At 42.3% G+C, this 22,825-nt stretch overlaps 1 protein-coding gene across 1 annotated transcript in view; it reads right to left on the bottom strand.

Moving 5' to 3' along the window:
• Positions 1 to 6,717: 6,717 nt before the first annotated feature.
• The window catches only part of triqk (triple QxxK/R motif containing), a 33,041-nt gene continuing 16,933 nt past the window's right edge, over positions 6,718 to 22,825 (bottom strand). Inside the window, exons 3-4 of the mRNA XM_084081181.1 lie at positions 22,484 to 22,569; positions 6,718 to 8,418 (exon numbers count right to left, since the gene is read on the bottom strand). Of these exons, the coding sequence (XP_083937307.1) occupies positions 8,311 to 8,418; positions 22,484 to 22,569 (194 nt within the window). The 3' untranslated portion in view covers positions 6,718 to 8,310. The remainder of the gene's footprint in view (positions 8,419 to 22,483; positions 22,570 to 22,825) is intronic.

Here is a 22,825-nt window from a genome sequence, read left to right as displayed (position 1 = left end):
GGCTGTTTTCATGGGACAAGGTTGTAGGACGAAGTATAAAATATAGGGCTTGAAGATTCAATCTGTGACAAAAGTATGTGTATGTATGTCTGTATGTATGTATGTATGTATGTATGTATGTATGTATGTATGTATGTATGTATGTATGTATGTATGTATGTATGTATGTATGTATGTATGTATGTATGTATGTATATGAAGTTGAAGTTTCAATGGGAGAGAGATGTTTCTGATAAAAATGTCTAAATATTGAATCAAGCAACTTAATACACAGTTGGGGTGCACACAAATGTCCAAGTAGAAATAAAAATGACCCCAGAAGTGTTTTAAAGTGAAATACCCCTTTAAGTAAAAATGTAAAAACTTCCACAACTGTGTGTGAGTCGAGAGAGAGAGTGAGAGACAGTGAAAGATGGCTTTGTGTTGTATGCTCTGTGTTCAGGATAGTACAAAAACTACCACGCAGATCCCAGAGACGCGTGTTAGCCAATGTGTGAAAGTGTAAGAGCAAGTGTAGGAAGCGGGGGCAAATTACTCACAGCGGAGCATCTGGCAATGATAAGTGGCCATTAATTGGTGTTAACTGGTGCTACCAGTGTTTATAGAGTTGAAGGATAATTAGTTGGGGTGGGTCAGCGCCGGGCTGAAATTAGCATGTCAGAATACCGCCGCGGTCCCTTGACAGCTAGCGGGGGTGCCGCCCAGGGTGGGGGTACTGGTGGGGGTATGGGTGGGGGGGGGGGGGGGGGGTTGCGGGCTGGAGGGTCTGGGGGCGAATTTGTCTACTGAGCATTGACGTACAGTATGAGTAGTGGTGCAAGAAGCCCTCGGAGATTACCTACAAGCTCATGAGTCGCCATGCGTACCGTTGTGAGCTTGTAGATCTGTTATTTTCAAAAGTTTTTTATACATTTGAAAACTTGCGAAATGGGCCTTTTTGCACAACAAGTTGGCCTACTTTAACTTTTGGTACTTTAAGTATATTTTGATGGCAATACTTTTTTGTACTTTCACTCAAGTACATATTGAATACCAGCCTTTTACTTGTAACAGAGTATTTCTACATTGCGGTGATACTTTTACCTAAATCCAGCGGACCCTCAGAACAGCCTTACAGGTCTGTAACTCTGAGAGTGTATAACACACATATGTACAACAATGTATAACAAATGGAACCAAAATGTTTGTTACACTCTCAAGAGTTATGGGGGTCCTTGAAATCCAAAAAGTTTGAGAAAAATTCCATCAGCGGTCCCATCCCTAGCTAGTGTAAACAGTGAAAGGCGATACTCCACCACGGTCAGGGCCTTATAGTCTGCAGCCTCTCGTCTGCACGGGAGGGAGGGAGAGGCGAGGGGAGAGAGAGAGGGGGGGGGGGGTAGAGGGGGCTGCACGGTGGAGACCCAGCTGCAGCACCTGTGTAAACACTAAAGCACAGTGCGGACCGCCACCTCACACAGCTGGGGGGGGGACGCACAGATGGAGACAGGCTGCTGAAAACCAGGGAGACTAGTGCTTACAGGCACTGTACTCGGCTCTGACTTTTGAGAGAGTTGAGTCCCATCGTGCATCATCATGGCTCCATAAACAGTGGTGGGAAGTAACTAGGGACATTTACTCAAGTGAGGTACTTTTAACTTTACTTGAGTATGTCCATTTTTCAAGGCTTCATATTCTACTCGACTACATCTCAGAGACAGAGAGTTGTTTTTTTATTCGACTACAGTTATTCGAAAACTTTAGTTACAAGTGACTTCACAGATTTAGATTATTTATTATTAGAAAACATCAGCATGAATAAATTAAGACCTATTTTATGCCTGGGCTATTCAAAAAATATGATCTACCAGCTCACAAGCCGCTACATCACTATGCCTTTACTCAAGTAAATTTGTGAATACAGGCCTTTTTACTTTTTACTTGTAACAGAGTATTTCTACATTGTGGCATTGAATGGCTATTTTTACTACACGTACTACTGAGTAAAGAAAAAAAGTCAGAGTACTTCTTCCACCGCTGCCCATGCATCATCTGGACGATAAAAGCAGGGGGAAATAAGCTGGCACGCAGTTATAACCTCGGAAACATGCCCAGAGCGCAAAACGATTTGTCCAGCGCCAGCTGACTCTGGGAACAATGCATTCCTGTGCGCCATGGTAATGCACGACTGTCATCTACGCTCCGATCAATATCTAAGCTGCCTGTAATACAGTCGCCCAAATGTGTTTTCGCCCCTAAAATTCATTTTCGGTGGTAATGCGATAACATTTAACAGGCTGAGAATTTGTGGGAAATGGAAATGAAAGTATATTTATGATTCTGTTCCCTCTCTTAAAGCCAAACTCTGGTAGAACCTCTGCCTGTGCTCCCACCTGGGTACCGTATACGTCCAAAATATTGTCCATCATCTTTATCTGCTGCTTCTGTGCTCCGTGAGCGAGAGAGCAGAAGTGCACAGTAAAACTTTGACTCGGAAGGGTGCACAAGTGGAACCAAATGGGACGACGGGTCCATTTGGTTCCACTTGAGCATTGGTTGTATCTGTCCATTTCTGAGTTGAATTAAAACTGAGGGTTTTACAAAGTAGTGATTCAGTTCAGTCTTCATGGAATAAGAAACAGGTCTTAAAAAAAAACGCTTTTAGCACATGAATGATCACAAAGAGGCAACTTATCCCTCTATTAATGTGTGTGTGTGTGTGTGTGTGTGTGTGTGTGTGTGTGTGTGTGTGAGTGTGTGTGAGTGTGTGTGTGAGAGTCGAGTGAGTGAGTGAGTCCTTCGCACATCTCAAGAACCTACCCCAGCCCAGCGTCGATCGGATCGGCAGTTGTCCAGAACCGCCGGTCACTCCTACACATTTTGGTTCCATTTCCACTTCCACACACTCATAGTTATGGGGTCCCTCGGGCTGAGACAGTGGTTCTCAAACCTTTTCGTGTCAAGGACCCCCCAAATGACATTTGGCCGCGGACCCCCATCTGAAAATGTGAACATTTGTGCCAGGGGGCACCCAGAAGCAAATATGTGTGTTAAAAATGTTCAAAAATAGCAGATCTACAAGCTCATAGCGTGGCACTTGGTGCCACGCTATGAGCTTGTATATCTGCTATTTTTGAATAGCCAAAGTATGAAATATGGTTAAAGTGGTTAAAATGATTGTGACGCTATTAACTAATTTAGCTGGGGACCCCCTAGTACGCCGCCCAAGGACCCTTGGGGACCCCGGACACCACTTTGAGAACCAGTGGGCTGCTTCTGGCCGATTAGAAAGTTTGAGAACCATTGACATAATACTATATGAGTCTGGACAGATACGGATGTAAACGGAAACTGGTTGGCGGAGGCATACAACGGCAATGCAGTATTTCGTTTCTGGCCATATTTTCCCTAGAAGCACAGAAGCAACAGATAAAGATGATTGACTTATATCGTCTCTGTCGGGTTTCCAAAACATATGTCCAAAACACAGATACGTTTCACAGTCAAAAACAGCAAAGGTAGCAGATCTACAAGCTCAACGTGTGTCACTGCGTGCTGCGCTTTGAGCTTGCAGATCTGCTACCTTTGATGCTTTTATGTGACGCTGCAGTATGATGAGGTAGGGTGTTAATTTACCAAAATACACAAAAAATTAAAATACAGAGATAAGAGGTTTCTGCCTGACAACAACGATATCATGGCCAGGTAGCTATAAAAACCAAGGTTCTACCAAAGTTCAACATCACTTGCAGATTTCTCTCTCTCTCTCTCTCTCTCTGCATGCCATTCCTTTCCACTCCATCCCATCTGCTGAGCATCATCACATACCGATGTCCAGTACCGTGATGCATTTACCCGATACGTACGTACGAAGCCTTCGCCACAGGCCAGAGGTAAACCCTCAGCGGTGGGAGAGGCTTACGGTCCGATACGGGATGATGACTGGAGCGAAAACGGGACAAATTACATTGTGAGATAACAACTTATCTCTGTGGGTCTCTCTCTCTCTCTCTCTCTCTCGTTCCTGCTGTATGCAGTTCTGGGCCTCTGTGCTTCATAAAAAAATAAAAACTCTCCCCGAAAAATTCATTTTGCACTGTATCAGTGCTGATATTGAGGAGAGAGAGAGAGAGAGAGAGAGAGAGAGAGAGAGAGAGAGAGAGAGAGAGAGAGAGAGAGAGAGAGAGAGAGAGAGAGAGAGAGAATTCACCACGCACTGCAGGCAATGCGGGGAATAGGGAGATACGAATATTAAACAGGAAGGAAATGTGTCTTCTCCTTCAAATCGGTAATATGGCTGAGTATGAATATGAAAAGAGAACTCTGAAATTCAATCTGTCAGATAGATAGAGAGAGAGAGAGAGAGAGAGAGAGAGAGAGAGAGAGAGAGAGAGAGAGAGAGAGATAGATAGATAGATAGATAGATAGAGGTGCAATGTAATGCACATTGGATAAAGGCGCTATATACATGCACCATTTACCATTTACAGACGAATACTTTTTCTCCAGTTAACTTGCTAATGTTGAGAGCTGGATGGAAGATAAGGAGGCTGGATTAGGCAGAGGGCAAACAGACAGAGAGACAGACAGACAGACAGACACTGTTTGCTTTGTTGCTTGTCCACAGATGCAAAGCTTGTTACTTAGATGTTGTTTACACAGATGTTAGGTTGGATGTTTACCTGGTATCCTAGTTACTTTGTAGCACTTAATCGATTTAACTTTGCACTCTATCAAAGTGACCATTTACCCTGCTGTTTGTTGACCAGCGTTCATGCCTTTTAGTCCGATCTTCCACTTTGCAAGTCGCAACGGATAAGAGCATCTGCTAAATGCCTAAATTGTAAGACTTCTAATCGGAATTGTAGAATTTCGGACAATAGTGTGAACGCCTCATGTCCCTGTACGGCGCCCTGACAGACCAGCTTATAGACACGTCCGGTTGCACCTGATTTAAACTCAGTTGCGTGGCAGTTTTGATTGCCGAAAATAGCCGATCTAGAAGCTCACAGCGCGTCGTATTTGCGGCACATTGTGAGCTTGCAGATCGGCTATGTTGCTCCGCATTGTGCAGAAAGACGCATGCAATATGTAATAATAATGTGACTATGATTATTAACTATAAGGAGGGGAGATAGTTGTACCCTACCTGAGGTAATTACGGTTAGCCTAAATGCTAGCGTTAGCTTCATAATAGTCTCATCCACTATAATAACAAAACCATTCGTTGGTGAGTGACAGATTGCATCCCTTCTATCATTCATAAAAATTGCGCTCCAAATGATATGGTCCACGACTATAGTTGTGGTGTGGATGCTGCCGTTCATTTGACTTTTGACAATTAAAAAAAACATACATATATACATAATACAAAACAGACATATTTATAGTTATCGTCGTTAGCGTGCTAGGTTGTGAATGTGCCTTTAAACCCATGTTGTTCTACCTGTTGACTGATGCTGCTGGTAGTGGATGAAGGGGTTAAGGGGGGTGGGGGCGGTCTGTCCGTAACCAAGGCCAGATCAAGTGCAGCGTGGGGTCCGACACCGACCATAACAGCCTCATTGACAAAAGTGGCCTTTTTCTAAAGGTCAAGAGGTCATGGGAGAGAGAGAGAGAGAGAAAAGAGGAAACTGAATGTTCCCCACGTCTGTCTCAGATGTCAAGGATCTCACATCACCCCCCCCCCCACCCAACCCAAAAAAAGAGAATGTTTTTCTTTTGCTTACAAAAAGATCCTTTAATGTCAAACACACAGTATGCCATTCACTCCCATTACCAAAAAAATGTCAGAGACCACAGATTATGCATGCAAAGGAATGGAAGAGAGGAATTATTTGGTATCAACCTTTTGTGCATCATTACACTAACTTTAAAGGAATAGTACAGTATGTGACTTTGTATTTACATAACAAAACAAAAACATATTTTTTTTACCCATCATTACCAGCAGTTATCAGCCACTGGAGAAGTGTGGTGGTGTTCACCTACAGAAACACATTGCCCTCTCGTATTTTGGTGTTTTCACTGTTTGTTTTTGGTAGACAGGGATGTTTTTTTGGCTACCAAAACACATGGTGATAGAGCAGTGTGTTTCTGCAGGTAAACTGCTGGTATAGATGGAAATGATGGGTAAGAACATTACTATAATACTGTTTTGTTATGTAAATCGAGGGCAAAGTTACATCCTAAGCCTTTAATAAACGATAATATCTGACACATTCACACCTATTGCTCTACATATGTTAGATTGCTTTTGTTGCTTAATGTTAATTAAGCCGGATATAAACTTAGTTGCGCGCCAGTGTCGAAAGCCAAAAAATGCCGATCGGTCTACAAGCTCGTAGATCAGCTATTTGTGTGCAACAGTGGACACGCAACTACTGTAAGTATGAATCATCAGTTAGCGTTCGGTGCTGAGCGCACTATAATAAAACAAACAATCAAACACACTTGGATGATCGAGAGAAAAACATAGAGCCGTTTGGAAAATAGAAAGTCATTGAATTTGCATCAAAATAGCCTCCTGCGGTAAGAAAAACAGCAAATGGACCTGGCTAACGAAACCTCTTTCAAAGAGTAAAAAGCGCCACATTGTCAAATGGAAGGCCATGCATTCTGGAGCAATGCACCTCGCAGGTTCAGACTACAAAGAGCAAGGTGACGGCAGTAAAGAGCCAATGTATTATATTGTCGCTGTTGAGCAGAAACCTTGTATCTCCACATTTAAACTTTGATTTCATTTTATTTATAACTAAATGCCATAAGTCGTACAAGTGTGTCACGCAAAGGTAGCTAAAATAGCCGATCTACGAGTTCACGGCGCATTGTGAGCTTGTAGATGTGCCGTTTAGCTCATTCTCAAAATAGTGAAAGTGTCTGTGTGGGTTGATAGTGTTTAATAGGGTTTCATAAATATTGAAGTATGAAAAGTATAAACAAGAGCTTGTGACTAAATAATAACTACATTGGATACAGTGGGACAACTGCTTTTTTTCCTCCATTTCCTGAAAAGTGTCGTACAAGATTTCTACCCGACTGCGACGATACATTATATGCACACACATATGGATACACACATATGCAACGGTCAAAGACCTCAAGGTGTTCCGTTTATGTGAAGCTATTCAGACGCCTTTATGCTTCCTTCATGTGAACTGAAAAGCTGGCGGGGCCGTATTTGTAATGCTAATGGTGTGTGTGTGTGTGGTGTGCGTTTCTCCGGGTTCTGGTTAGCATTGTTCTGTATTCCGCGCACGCGTTTCAATCAGGGGAGAGAGAGAGAGAGAGCGAGAGAGGAGGCTTTTGTGATCTTTTTAATCTCAAACTTTGCGACTCGTCTTCCAGATCTCCACCGCGATGAGAGAGAGAGAGAGAGAGGGGGTTTTGCGTGCGGAGAAATGCAAGGCCACGGTCACGCCTGAGACGTGACACGGAATTACATTTTTTCCATTAGTGCAGGAGGAGAGGGCGGAGGGCATCACAGAGCAGGATATTGGCTATCAGAGCCCTCCTGCTCTCCACGGGGGATAAGAAGACTTGTGTCCCGACATTTGTTCATAATTTGTTGTACAATCTACACTTTTGTTTGTTGTTAATTGTTTCGTAGTGTTTTTTAGTGCCTCAAAATAAGTGTTTGACCCAGCCTCGTAAATATAGTGCTATTTATCGCTATCGAGCTTAAACCTTGACGTTGCTGTCGGGTAGAAACCTTGTATGTCCAAAGCAGTTACATTTCAGGAAATGGAAAAAAAATGAACCGTTTCACCGAAAAATAGCTAAACTAGTTGATCTACAAACTCACAACATGTCACATTGCAACGTGTTGTGAACTTGTAGATCACATATTTTCACTACTTTTGTGCACCACTGTCACACCAAAATAGGGCATCAATTAATGAAGACGCATACAAAAGGTGTAATATGGAGATACAAGGTTTCTACCTGACAGTGACATATTGCTTCTATCTTCAGTGGTCCCTGCACGACAAACAATATGTTTACGCATTACAAGGAGCGTCATGTCATCAGACTGTCAAGGTGCCACATAAGGTGCCGCTAATCCCAGAGACACAGGATGCTAACAAATACAACATAAAAATAAAACATTCTAGTACTTTTACTTTTGGTACTTTAAGTACCAAAAAAAAAAGGTGCTTAATGGTCTGTTTTCGTGAAACTTTCGTGAAAAGTCTTGGGTGTCTGAGAAGCCTCAAAGCTTGGATGTGGGGGGTTCAGTCTTGGGACTTCTACAAATGGCCGTTACGACGGTGTTCAGTGTGTGTGTGTGTGTGTGTGTGTGTGTGTGTGTGTGTGTGTGTGTGTGTGCGGTCAGTCCACGTCTAGGTCCAGGTTGATCTCGGTGCTCAGGTTGAGGTAGAAGAAAGCGTAGACGCACAGCACGAAGAAGAGGATGGCCATGATGACCAGGAAGGCATCCTGAAGGAAAGACAAAAATAAAAAGAACAATAATTATTCCTAGGGTTGTCACCATCATGACATTTTATGTGGTGCAACACGCCAATCACGTGTTTCAAAAAAATAGTAAAGAAATAAATAAATACATTTGTTTTGGTTCAGAACCCAAGATATCGTTATCTGAAGATTTGCAGCTAACAGGAATTTGGACCTCCACATGCCTCCCACAGATTCAACCAAGCAGAACTTTGCCGGAGACTCACTACTGTTGGATTTGTATTGCTTAATATTCTCCAGCAAAAAACTGCAGGCGTCGCAGAGAAGAGGCATTCGACTTGAAAATGGGGGGATTTTGGAGCGCTGGTTCATTATGCGAGCGCTCTCTCGCACGATAACAATCTTCATCAGCGGGAGTTTCATTAGGGGCCGAGTGTTGAACAATGCCAGTTGTTTCTTTCGTGGAGAGAACTCATTAGCAGGGAACTTTCTAATCAACGCTGAGAGCCGTTTTAAGAGCTCCGCGCGGGGCGCGACTGGAGGCTATTAGGAAAAAAGACAGCCGAGCGAGGGAGTGACTTTAATGTAGCGGCGGGGTCACCACGATCACCACGATGTTGTGACAAAAATGTGTCTGTGACGCACACTTCCAGTAGACCTTTTTAGACGGCAGCCATATTGGCAGATCAGGGGTCGCGCTAGGATTTTAATCTGCCGGCCCCAATGTCCGGAAGGATTTAAATTTACCGGACATCTGACAAAAATAACGGTCATAATAATTTTTATGCATTAATGACAAGCAGGTGCGTAAATACAGCCTAACACTTAGGCCTACAGCATTATATTTTGGATTGAGCTATTTGAACATGAACCATCATAATATACACATTTTATATAGCAGGGTCATCTTACACAAATACATTAATTACCTACATTACCATTTGCGCATGCTGCGTGCGTAATGGTTTCTCAATAATCAATTGCGTTTGTATGCATTTTCTAATCAAAGGGAACTGCACAAAATTGGGCATTTCAGATTAATCCTTCATAACGTGGCTCAGCTGACCTGTCAGGGCAATACATTATAGACCTATACTCACTCACAGGAGGAGGTTATGCTGTATAGTTAGACAGTGGATGCCGTCCGTGCGTCTAGTTGGGACAGCCGTGGGAAAGTTGATGAGTTGTGAGAATCTTGTCGTCTCCTCATAGAGCTATTCAGTTCAAAGTGGTAACGTTTTAACGTGTCCACCTCATAGTTAAAAATAGGTCCACGATTATGATTAACGTTATGTTTCAGCTCGATACCATAGTTGCAGTAGCCTATAGCTGTTGTGAAGAGTATTTACGCATCTGTGTTAGATTTCATCTTCAACCTGCACTGTTGTTTAAACTGTAGGGCAACTTGCCAACTTTACTCACAAGTGCCCTTGTATTAGCCTAGTATCGTACTCGTAATGATGCAACTTGTGTGTAACTGGCTGTTAATTACACAACTTTATATAATGTAACTTGTAACCGGACCGCGGTGTCTCTGTCTGCCGAGACCGCAGTCTGTACGCAGCAGCAACAACTAGCTCTCTTTTTCCTGTTGTAGGCTACCTTCACAATAAAGTGTCTCCCATTTACCGCCCAATGCAGCACATTTTACACTGGTTATTAGTAACAGGAAATAGGTGTAACCTAACAGCGTGTGACAAACTATTTTCGTTCTACGTCTCTCTCTCTCCCAGAAACACACGCACGCTGTTAAGAGAGAGAGAGAAAGAGCGAGTGAGCGAGTGAGCGAGAGAGCGAGAGAGAGAGCGAGCTTGCAAAGCAGAGGATTTGAAATGTGCCTAATTTTGTGGTGATAATTAATGAACAGCCGTGTCATTATCAACCGGTCAGGATGTCCGGAGAGATTTATTTTTTCCGGTCTTTGTCATAAAAAAACGGTCAAAACCGGCAATTATCGGACTAACGCGACCTCTGTGGCAGATACAGTTGTGTAATGTTACTGCCTTCACAGGTGCAAACAATTATTTATTTTTGTAAATAAACAATCAAGATTGCTTTATTTGTCATCTGTTTTCCATCTTCAAGCAGCTTCAGAAAATAAATTGCGAAATTATGTTCCTCCTAGTTAAATATAGCAAAAAATTATAAAATAATAAATAAACAGTGCAAAGAAATACTGAATCAATCTCAATAAATACATCCAAAAAAACTAGAATAATTCATGTCATAAAAAACAAGCATAACCAAATAAATACTGTAGAAAAACTGAATGAAATGAATCTATAGAGAGGAATGCATACCTCCCAAGTTCATATACTAGCCAGTAGGGAGATTGGAGTTCAAAAGTCTGAATGCTTGGGGAAAGAAACTATTTTGCATCCTTAGGGCAAATGAAAGCAATTTTTCAGTAAAAGCCAAAGGTTTAAGCCCTAAAATGTTTTTGTTATATTTCATATTTCCATCCAATACAGAGGCTATAAGAAATATGTTTTTTTTTTTCATAAGCCTCATGGGTCTAAACGGGTTAACTCTTGCAGCGCTATTACCGAAGATACTAATTAAGGCGTGATTCCATTTAGTGTAGCAGAGTTTTTGTAATGAGCGTTTGACCTGAATGCAACACAAATATTTGTCTGTAGCCCTACCTTTAAACCACATGACACATGGTCACATAGACACATACAGTGGCACTGGGCACAGGGAGACAGTGTGAGAGAAAAGGGAAGAGAGAAAAGAGGGAAAGAGATATAACACTGGTTATAAAATACAGAGGAGCTAATAATAATTCCTCCCTGATGAGGAGTGTGTGGGTTTGTGCGTGTGTGTGTGCGCGCGTTTGAGAAATAGACATTGTGAGGAGATTACCGTAGGTTTACAATGAAGAACAGATTCAGGTTGAGGTTAGGATTAGAAATGTACAGTACAGTACAGATTATTAGATTTAGGGGCTATGGTTAGAGTTTTACCTGAGTTATACCTAGTTGTAAGTTGGGGTTGTGCACCAAAATATCTGCTATTTTCGGCTTATAGTGTTAGAATAAAATAAAATGACCTGCACACCGTCTACACTTGCACAATAGGGACAACTTTACTTAACCCATTTAGACCTGAGGCCAACTCTAAAAACGCCTTCTAAACCCTGACCAAAGTTTTCTGAAAAACTTCAAATACTTATTCAAAAATTACAACAAATGTACGTTGTTATATACTGTACATAGCAACAAGAACCTCAAAAGGGGCTCCCGTCCTGAAAGGTATAAAATAGGGGTTCCTGCCCAAAATGGGTTAAGCAAAGTTTCGGTCAATAGACCTTCTTCAGGCATCTGCTGAAAAATATAGTGTTAAAAATGGCAAACATAAAATCGGCATCCTAAAACGTAGATGTCCTCAAAAGTATAGTAATATGTGTGCGTGTGTGCGTGTGTGCGTGTGTGTGTGTGTGGGTGACTATGTGTGTACATGCAGTATTGCCTAGTCATCAGCAGCGTTGGTCTTCATTAGCTGCGGTCCACATTTATCTCCTTCCCGGCAGCCTCCAAAACAGCTTAAAGTACCCTCTGCTTAATTGGAAAACTTTTACATTTCATGCACTTTAGTTTCATATATTAACTGGCGGGCCTCCTACGGCTTGATTTACTTTTCTATTTCTCTCGGGGTGGGGCGGGGAGGGGGGAATTGTTATCAAATCGATTGTTTTTTCTTTGGTTTGCCGCCCCTCCCTCACGTTCTCTTAAGCCTGATTATAACATTTATTTTTGTTATATCGTTGCTGTTGGTCAGAAACGCTGAATCTCTATATTTCACCTTTTCATGATTTGTTTATGATATTTTTTTGGGGTAAATGAATGCCCTACTTCGCTTTACAAGAGTGTCCGGCAAAAGTAGTGGAAAAAAGTTGTTTAAAATGTTTTAAAAATAATAATAAAAAGGAACAGTTTTGGACATACAAGGTTTCCACCCGACAGCAACGATATCCACTTTTAGAGATAGAAGTGCTCTTGAATAATATTGGCCGGGGCTCTTGTTCAATGACATTTTTATTACGCCTGCACTTCCTGGTACACTAACACGCCTAACATTATTAGAAAAGCTACAAATAAATAAATAAATAAATTAGTTAGGTTGATATCCTCCTAAAACTTCATCCCAGAACACAAAGTATGACCAAAAACAAGTGAGGTTCGCAGCACTGATTCTCAAGATTTGTTTTTATTCCAAGGACCTCCAGTTTTGCTATGCATTTGGCCACAGACCTCCCCATAACTCAGAGAGTGTACAAATCCATGTGTACACACTCAGAGTTATAGATCTGTAAGGGTCCACTTTATTTGGTCAGAGCATATTTTATTAAAATATGAGATATGTAACTGGATCCTCAAACTTTCTGCTAAACCAACTAACTCCACCAAAGGGGGGTGGAGTTAGCTGGTTTTGCTGACTCCAGGCTCCACCCCCTTTCGTTCTGCACTTAGTTTTGTTTTTTCAGTTAGCTGGTTTCTGCCCGACAGCACAGATATGATACACCATTTCAGTCTCAGTCACACAGAGATCTAGGAGATCACGTGATCGCAAGATCTCCTCCACCATTTACTTCCTGGTTAACATATTTGGGAAAACAACTGTATCTCGCCTCCTATGTTATCCTCTGCATTTTTGGCGAGACATGCTAAGTTCAACGGCCAATAACTAGAGAACGGACGGTCGAAATGAAAAAAAATCTTGCGGAAGCACAGAGAAAACCTCTGTGTTTAGCAGCAATCGAGGAATCGGTCATACTGGAGATGCATATGTTGTAACTACTTGAAAAGGTAAGAAAAACAAAGAATCGCTGGCGCTATAGGCAATTATTTATTTATTTATTTGCTTGGCACTGAATGAGTTAAGTTATATTATCATCAAAATCTGAAGTGTTTTGCCAGTTATTTGGGGGCCCACTTGCAATAGCCTCACGGCCCACCAGTGGGCCCTGGACCACAGGTTGAGAATCGCTGCTCTACAATGACAACAAGATGAGGGAGCACACCTGCGCCTGATTGAGATCACTGTGCAGGAGGAAGAGTGTGTTCACTCCAAAGACTGGGGAAAAGAATGAACGAGGGGGGGGGGGGGGGGGGGGGCGTGACGTCAGCCATTGGTTTCTGCAGACCAGTTTTGAAGCCTGTTTTTCAGCAAATTCAAACCATCTTGGAATTTCCGGTCCGGAAACAAATGCTATTGGCTGGAAGGGTAGCGAGGGCGGGTCTTCACTCAGTAGAACCAGTAGAAGCATACCCTACTTTATCATCAATTAATGGGACCATCATTTTCAAAAACTTATATCATAATAACTTTAAACTAGCAACTGAAAGCATTCTGTATTTATGACAATGATTACTAAGGTAATAAAATCAAGTGTAAAGTCCGGTCAAATCCCCATTGTAATCAATGGCGTGGTGATTCTTCTGCAGCCAGCACGGGGGAAATAGTGACACCTTCTAGGCCATTGAGAACTGCAGCGTGTTAATCGATTTCCTCATTGGCTTCATTTTCAAGACGGCATGCTTGCCGCCTGGTTCACTCTCATCTTGTTCTGAGGGAAACATTCTCTCTCTCTCACACACACACACACGTTTTTATTACTATACTTGTGAGGAGTAGGCTACATCAACCTTTTAGGACGGTGATTTTAAGAATGCGAGCCTCAACTCTAAAGCCGAAAATAGCTTGTACTGTAGATCTGCTATTTTCGGTTCGGAACAAAGCCACCTAAACCTATCCTCTAAATGTCTAATTCTAACCACAACCCTCAAATCTTTTTTTAAACCATAAAACAACTATTTCTGTTGTGAGGACCAGGAAAATTGTCATCATCTCCACGCCGGCGGCAGCTACGGCTACGGCACGCTCGGCATACTGGGAGCCCGGGTTGCCGTCGCCCTGGCGACCAGCCATGGTTCAGCAGACGTCCCCTCATCTGGCCCTCCTTTAGTTACGCTTTGTGTGCATGTGCATGTGTGCGTGTGAATGTGTGTGTGTGCGTGTGTTTGTATTAACTCATTGGCTGCCAGCTTTTTGAATTTTTACCTACAGCTGGCTGCCAGACTTTTTCAATGAGAAAAAAAAAGCACTTAGGAGCCGAGATACATAATTTTTAAGTTTTCAGTTATAAGGAAGTGTCTGGGAGCAAAACTCTTCGGAAAATCATATCTCCTTGGTCTTTGGGTTTTTTCAAAAAATTAAAAAAAAAAAAAAAAAAAAAAAAAAAAAACTTTTATTTTGAAAAATTTTTTTTTTTGAAAGAACGCAGATCTGCGTCAATGGCAGCCAACGGGCTTTTGCGCAAATGAACGCAGATCTGCGTCAATGGCAGCCAATGTGTTAAACAGACCCAAAGGTCCCCAAAAGTATAGTAGAATTTGACAAATAGACAATGTGAGGACAATTTTTGAGGATATGTTTTTGAAACATTTTAACAACACAAATCCTGTATGTGGGGTCACTGGCACAACATATTTTCAGATGGGGCTCCGTCGCCAAACACATAATAGATTTTTGGGTCCTTGACATGAAAACGTTTGAGAACCACTGCTCTAAAAACAACATTAGACATTGACTGACCTGCCTTAGTCGCTTATTTAGGGCTTTGTTTTCACACACCTGGTTGCTTGTTTCTTCCGCAAAATCTGGCAACGCTGGCTGCCAGCCAGCTCCATATCGCTGCCGTAAAACAAGCGTGCAGCTACCGGCTCATGCAGCGCATCGCGCGCCAAAATACATATGACTGTAAATAAATTGGTATGGGAGGGCCGTAAAAGCCACAGGCTCCCATACGCTGGCTGTCAGCGCTCATAAAAAGCACTTGGAAGGTGTGAGAAAGACCCATAAAAGCTAACAGCCAGCGCAGACAACACATCCAACATGAGCCGGGGGTAGCCAGGACAAACAGACACAGTGGACTGCTTCCAGGTTCCAGGTTGTTGTTTTTTTGTTTTTTTTTCGGAAAGCAGGACAGCTGTTTTTCGATGGCTCAGTTTGAGTCACTGCCTGGTTGCTTTTATTGTTTTTGTTTTGTTTTTCAAGAAGAGCTTAATCACTTGAACCCCAGCATCCATAATTCTGAGGGATAAATTAGCCAAACATAGCAAATAGAAGTCTATTTTTGGCAAAGAGGCTTGTTGTGGGCCCAGCCCATTGAGCCCAAGTATAGACCCTCAGGTCCTGTTTGAAAGGTCTAGAGGGTTTCATTGGTTAAAGGACCACTTCACCCATTTTCAACTTTTCTTCATATAATTGGTCCTCAATAATGCTCATTGTAAATGGGCACCGTTTCAATCTACTCACTCTGTGTGTCAGAAGATTGCTGTGGACAGTTATGTGTGTGTGTATATATATATATATATATATATATATATATATATATATATATATATATATATATATATATATATATATATATATATATATATATATATATATATATATATATATATATATATATATATATATATATATACACATTTTAACTCAAATCTGGATGGGGGGGAATACATATCATTTTGGGGGTCCTTGACATGAAAAAAGTTTGAGAACCACTGATATTAAAAAAAAAACTGTTAGGATTTAGAAGACATTTTGTAGAATCCCCCGAAGCAGAGATTTGAGTTAAACATGTTCACTTAAAAATATATTTATATATATTAAAAAAATATTTTTCCAAAAAATAGCAGATCTACAAGCTCGTAGCACGGCACTCGGTGCCACGCTATGAGCTTGTATATCTGCTATTTTTGAATAGCCCAAAGTATTAAAAAAATAACGGATATAGCTAAAAATCTAAAAGAGTATGCGTGAATGGGATAATAATGCAAAGGACTGTGTAAAGAAATGGGAAACCGTAATATATAACCACATGCTTCGAATATACAGAAAGAAGAAGAAGCACGCTAACTTTCCAGGGAGAGAACGGCTGTAGTTTCTATTAGCTGGGAATCTCCATCGATGATGTCAACGGTAGGCAAGTTTCTGAACTGTCCTTGGCCCGTCAATGAGACACGGAGACACTGAGCTCTTCTTATAATCTTAATGAGCTTTAGTGAGGACCAATTATATGAAGATAAGGCTGAAAATGTGTGCAGTTTAAGCACTTCCTGCAGTCTGTATTAATAGGATCAAAGATGAGAGAATCTAGACTAGCGACAAATTACTGCTACTTGGCGACTATAAATAAAATACTCGTGCCGTTCAGTCGATCCACTGTCTCTCTCCTTCCCTGTGCAATCACAAATCGTTGTCGGTTGGAAACCTCATATTATGTCCAAAACTGTTGCTTTTCAGGATTCAAATTCAAAAGTATCAAGCAATAGCAGATGTACAAGCTCAAAACGCGTTTTGAGCTTGTACATCTGCTATTTTTTTTGTAGTATGATCAAGTCGGGCATTAATTAACGAAAAAAACTAAAATATTATTAAAATATGGAGATAATAGGTTTCTGTCCTGACGGCGACGAAATGACAGCTGGGAGGGAGAACCAAAGTCATTATCTGCAGCCTGGATCCTCTGCCAAATCCATAAGCGCTTTTTCTACACTTTTTCGGGGCTCGGTGGCTAAACTAGACCCAGGAAAAAAGAACACTGCAGAGTGCTGAACAGAAGGCTAGCATGCCAATTAGCCCATTAACACCGGGAACGCATCCGTGGCATTTTAAGATTTCTTTGGCTATTCAAAAAATAGCAGATGTACAAGCTCATAGCGCGGCACTTATGAGCTTGTAGATCTGCTATTTATTTTTTTATCGTGGAAACGTTGTGCAAATCTTTGAATATATATTTTTAAAAGGGAACATTTGTAAAATGTTTTGTTCCAGGGACCTCCAGAAGCAAAGATTTGAGTTAAAAATATTCGCTTTAAAAAATATAATACTCAAATATTTGCACAAATGTTCACAATTTTTCAAAAATAGCAGATCTACAAGCCCGATATGAGCTTGTAGATCTGTTATTTTTGAATAGCCAAAGTATGAAATAATTTGTATAGCTAAAATATAAAAGGACACAGATGCATTCCCGGATTGAATGGGTTAAACATGCCAGCAGGCTGTGCTTCCTATGCTGGGAGCTATCGCTATAGTGCAAACTTTTGATGGCAGTGTACTGTACTGTACTGTACTGTACTCCACTCCCTGCCCGCCCATCTTATGCAGCGAAATCCACGTTGTCAGTTTTAATTGCAATACATACTTTTTTCCGACGTCGGAAAATCTCCCGGTTTGAACTACAGTTCAGCGAGTCAGCACTTGGTTCGAGGAAAAATCCGGGGCCTGCCCTCCGAAGCTCGTAATGACGTCACTTTGTAGTTACAGTATATCATCTCCCAGAATACCGGTCAGGTGGGCACACTGGACATCTGGGCACACGAGTTTCTAGACAACTGGGCACACCGGATAAGTGGGCATACGGACATCTGGGCACACGAGATGAATGGGCACATGGACATATGGGCACACGAGATGACTGGGCACACGGACATCTGGGCACATGAGATGACTGGGCACATGGACATCTGGGCACACCGTATGACTACCAAGGATTTTTGTGTTCCTTTGATATTTAAGTACCCCCGCCCCCCCCCACTGTGAGAGAGAGACGGTGGGAGACATTGTGTAATGTCTGTTACTGAGATAGTGTATTGCAGTGTGTCCTTGCAGTTCTGACAGCATCCTCATCCATTTGTTGTGAGCTGTGTATTGCCTCTCCCATGTGTGTGTGTGTGTGTGTGTGTGTGTGTGTGTGTGTGTGTGTGTGTGTGTGTGTGTGTGTGTGTGTGTGTGTGTGTGTGTGTGTGTGTGTGTGTGTGTGTGTGTGTGTGTGTAACCCTAACCCTAAACCCTAAACCCTAAACCCTAACCCTAACCTGGGTGGAGGGTGATTATGCGGGTGAACTCAGTGGAGGAGGGCCATTAGGTGTAAGCAGTGGGGAGGGACCACTAGGTTGAATCAGTGGAAACTGTCACATCCTAGGCCTATACCTAACTCTCATCCTAACCCTAGGGGGGTGATTATGCGGCTGTCTGAGGGGGGGAACTCAGGAGCGTCTGCTCAGGAACTCAGGAGCAGACAATTCACAGCAGGGGTTCACTAATCTCTGGATTTCATAGATAGGGGGGGCACATCAAAGCAGAGTGCCCAGCTGTCTTGTGTGCCCACTTGACTGTGTGCCCAGTTGTCTTGTGTGCCCAGTTGACAGTGTGCCCAGTTGACTGTGTGCCCAGCTGTCTTGTGTGCCCAGTTGACTGTGTGCCCAGTTGACCTGTGTGCCCAGACGGCTGTGTGCCCAGTTGTCCGGTGTGCCCAGTTGTTTTTTGTGCCCACCTGACCGGTTACCATCTCCCATTCCGAAAGAAAAGTTTGGTCGTCAAGAGTATGAATTGCGCTCAACTCTGAACGCGCAGGACAGTTGCAGACAGGTGAGGGTCCATGTGGATCTACCATGTGGATTGTTTTTTAATTGAATAGAGGTCACTATTAGAGGATTTACGGTACAATACAAGTACACAATACACAATACACACATGTACAGATACAATTAGCTTGAGACCAGAGACTAGGGGGGACGATGATTTACTATTCTGTCGGACTGCGCTGAGTCGGGTGACTTCGCAACGTTCGGCACGCCGACTAGCTCGCCTCAGCTTTCTCGCCGGTGCCTCTCGTGGCTCAAGTCACCTTCAGACGGCGTGCATCCGTCAGTGAAAACGAGTGCACCGTTTTCAATCTGACTGGTTTTCCAATCATACTGTGACACATACATGTACATATATTTGATTTAGTTTTTCCTCCTTGCTCTCTCCCTCTCTCTCTCTCTCTCTGCCCGCCCCCCATTTATCGTTCTTTCCTGGAAAACAACAAAATGACGGAGGTCGCACGAAAACGAATTTCACACACTGATTTACACCTGTAAACCTGTGATGTGACGATAAAACTTGATTCAGATAAGGTTCCCGACTATCAATTATTCAGCCGCAGAGAGCCGTCCTGCAAGGCTCGCAGAGTTTGCCATAGCGAGTGCTGTACAAATCATAACGTTATGACACTTTAAAAAAGTCATCCCTGTGGATCGGGGAGGGGCCCCGGATTTCAATGGAAATCGGGGGGCCTGAGAGGTTTAATATAAGTGGGATTAATATCCTCATCTCTGAGGTATTTTTAATCCCACCTCTGAAGATTCTTCACATCTTCGGCGTAAAAGAAAGAAAAAAACCTGAATTATTCATGAGATGTATAAATATTTGAAGATATGGACGACTCTAATTGGATTAAAGACGTGCTTAATGAGGCCGCGCGTGTCGCATATTTTAAAACCTGACCGTTTGGCTCCAGGCGCTTTATCCTGGTCATTTGAGAATACATTATTTTATCCAATTTATGGTACAGTAGTTTGTTTCACTATAACTAGTAGGCTACATCTGCAGTGGTTGGAAATGGGCTGCTAACTACGTCTTCCATTGAGACATTTAGACCCTGATGTCGGGTAGGGCACAAGGTTGAGTAGTACTGCCTGAAGCGCATAAGCACAGCATCTCCCCTCGCTTGCCTCTTGAATGAGCGGCAGAAACGTTGTCTCCCTCGCGTGAGACCTGGGTTTGAATCCTGGACTTAAAAGTTACAGACGGCAGCTTTGAACTAAACATCTGAAAGGGGCTCTTTAAAGGCTACGGAGAATCCAGGTGACTTTTATTTCTCATTCATCTGTTTTTCGAATTCCTTTCTTTAAGTTCTTTAACCAACCATGTAACCATTACATTTTAATGTATGTTTGAGTTAAACTGAGCCCTGTTAAACACAATCAGGGCACTAACTTTATATATTGGTTTTCAGTGTCACTGAAAACTACGTTTTGATGGATTGACCACCAGCGTTGTTGTTGCTACAAGAACTTTTGAGGGCCTTGCTGAGACCACAAAGCGAAAAAGCACAAAATGCCTCCCTTGACGGAAGCAGTTTAACACACGCATGTCGGAGTGGTCAGCCTGACCAATTTTGAGATTTTGAAGTCGATTATCTTTGTTCAGGACGCTCTCAGGTTCCCCTTCCATGACTTTCTCTAAATATTCAATCCAAAATATCTTGTTTTCTTTCCCCATCTAAAACGTGTTCTATTCGGCACCGCGATACCATCCCGGACGTAAATTTCCGGTCCGTTGGACCGCTCTCACCCAGCTCTCCCCCAAGCAGGGCAGGACTCACAGCTCAGACCGCGTGGAGAGATGCGTCATTGTTTTGTTAATGGGTCATTTGCATCCATGGTGCGTGGGTGTGTGTAAAGTAGTGTAGTGTTTCACTTGTGCCAAAACAAATTCTACTGAAAGAACAGTTTATCCTGTACATTGCAATTCTTCAGATGAGAGCCAAATCAAATATCATGCTTGTATCTGGTTGCTCACTGTGTTTAAAATAACTCCACATAAACTATCTGTCCGGCGTGTCCGCCCCTCTCTCAGTCTCACCTCGGTGCACACCACACTGCACACTAAAACCCTCAGTGTTCATTTATACATTTTTAACTCCGAAAAGCGTAGGCTAAATTGTAACTAAATGGACTGACGGCCCGCATATCCCTGTCTGCAAGCAATGGACCATTTTGCCGAACGAATAATTATCCAAGGATCCAAAAGCGCTTCTGTATGTATAGCCTACTAGCGGGATGACATCACAAACATGACCTATGGATATACGGTAATTCTGCCTCAGAGCTGCGCTTTGTACAGCTCCGTGGTGGAAAGTCTGGTGACGCGAGGTTAGAGCTGAGATGTTAATTTAAAACAGAATGTAAAAGACAGCACGCAGTTTCACAAGTTTTTGTAATAGTTATAAATCCAGGAAAAAGTCAAAAATCCACATAATAAGCACCACACTTTGACAACATTTTACAGACGCTCAGCTTGTCTGGTAACTAAGATATTATTATTGACATGCTTTCTGTCTCTAACCAAATGAAGCGTTCCTGTGAGATGTCGACATTTAAAAGACAATGGTATCCCCGCTGCTATCCAGCTGCGTGGGTGAGTAGCTGTTAGACCCCAAGGGTAGACACTGGCCAATGAAATGGCAGGAAAAAAACTGTCAATTTGATCTCAAATCCGTCTGTGTGGTAGGTGGGCTAAATGCCATCATGCATGTGTGTTAAATAGTGAAATGGTTTATTAAGTAAGCCCGGCTCTCTCGCTTGCTGGCATGAGGGAAGGCAGGAACAGGCGAGTCACACATGGCCTAAACGATAAACACAGAAGTCGTCCATCTTGTGTGAACAACAGCCTCTAATCGCTGTGGTGTGACAGCACACACTCACCCATGAGAGACTTAAGAGAAAACGTTTTCTACACAAGCAACAACTCAAAATATTTTTGTGCCACGGACCCCCCTGCCCATCTGAAAAGGTCTTGTGCCAAGGACCACCAGAAGAGAAGATTTTGTATTTTTCAAACATTTTCAAAAATAGCAGATGTACAAGCAGATGTGAGCTTGTAGATCTGCTCATTTTGAATAGCCGACATTTAGTGGGGTGGGGTCCTCGGACCCCACTTTGAGAACCACTGTTCTACACTTCTATGCCTTCTCTATCCTATCTGTAATTAGTTTGTTACGTAAGTAAAAGTCCTGCATTCAAAATCTTGCTCAAGTAAAAAATGCTAAAATATTGGCATCAATAATTATGTACTTAAAAGTACCAAAATAAAAGTCCTCAAATGTTTAAAAATGTTTTTTTTTTTTACATAGCAGATCTACAAGCTCACTACACAGTCACGATGCGACATGTTGTGACCCTGTAGATCGGATATTTCTGAATAGACCAAGTACAAAATAGGGTGCCGTGTCATTCTTACGATGGTGCATTATTCCGACGGCATGTTGGTCCGACTCGCCCCATTACTAACCCTATCCTAACCCTAACCGCACGCAAAGCCTAATGGGATGTCGGACTTATGGCCAGTCCCCTAAAATACGGCTTCATTGGCTGATGTATGATTTGCAATAATAATCTAAATCTACAAAGTAGCTTGAAACGAAGGTTTTCAAATAATTGGAGTGGAGTAAAAAAAAAAAAAAAAATACCTTGAGACCAGTAGAAGACCTCTTGGCTTCCGCTTTCTGTCGTGTGAATTTCAGAGAGGACTTGGTCTTCTTGTAGTCCTGTTTACCTGATGGAGAGAACACACACACAAGAATGTCAGCTGACAGGACTGCTGCGAGCTACCATAGTGTTGCTGTCGGGAAGAAACCTCTCCATGGTCTAACTTTTTGTGTTGATGACTTGATCATACTACAGCGTCACACAAAAGCATCAAAAGTAGCAGATCTGCAAGCTCGAAACGCGGCTTGTAGATCTGCTACTTTTGCTATTTTTTGTATTTGAATCGTGAAAAGTAACAGATTTGGACATATGAGGTTTCCACC

Source organism: Gymnoscopelus microlampas (genome assembly GCF_963454915.1).
Source record: "Gymnoscopelus microlampas genome assembly, chromosome: 15".
Taxonomy (NCBI): Eukaryota; Metazoa; Chordata; class Actinopteri; order Myctophiformes; family Myctophidae; genus Gymnoscopelus; species Gymnoscopelus microlampas.
Note: the sequence above shows the minus strand (reverse complement) of the source record. Positions and strands in the feature narration are given on the sequence as shown.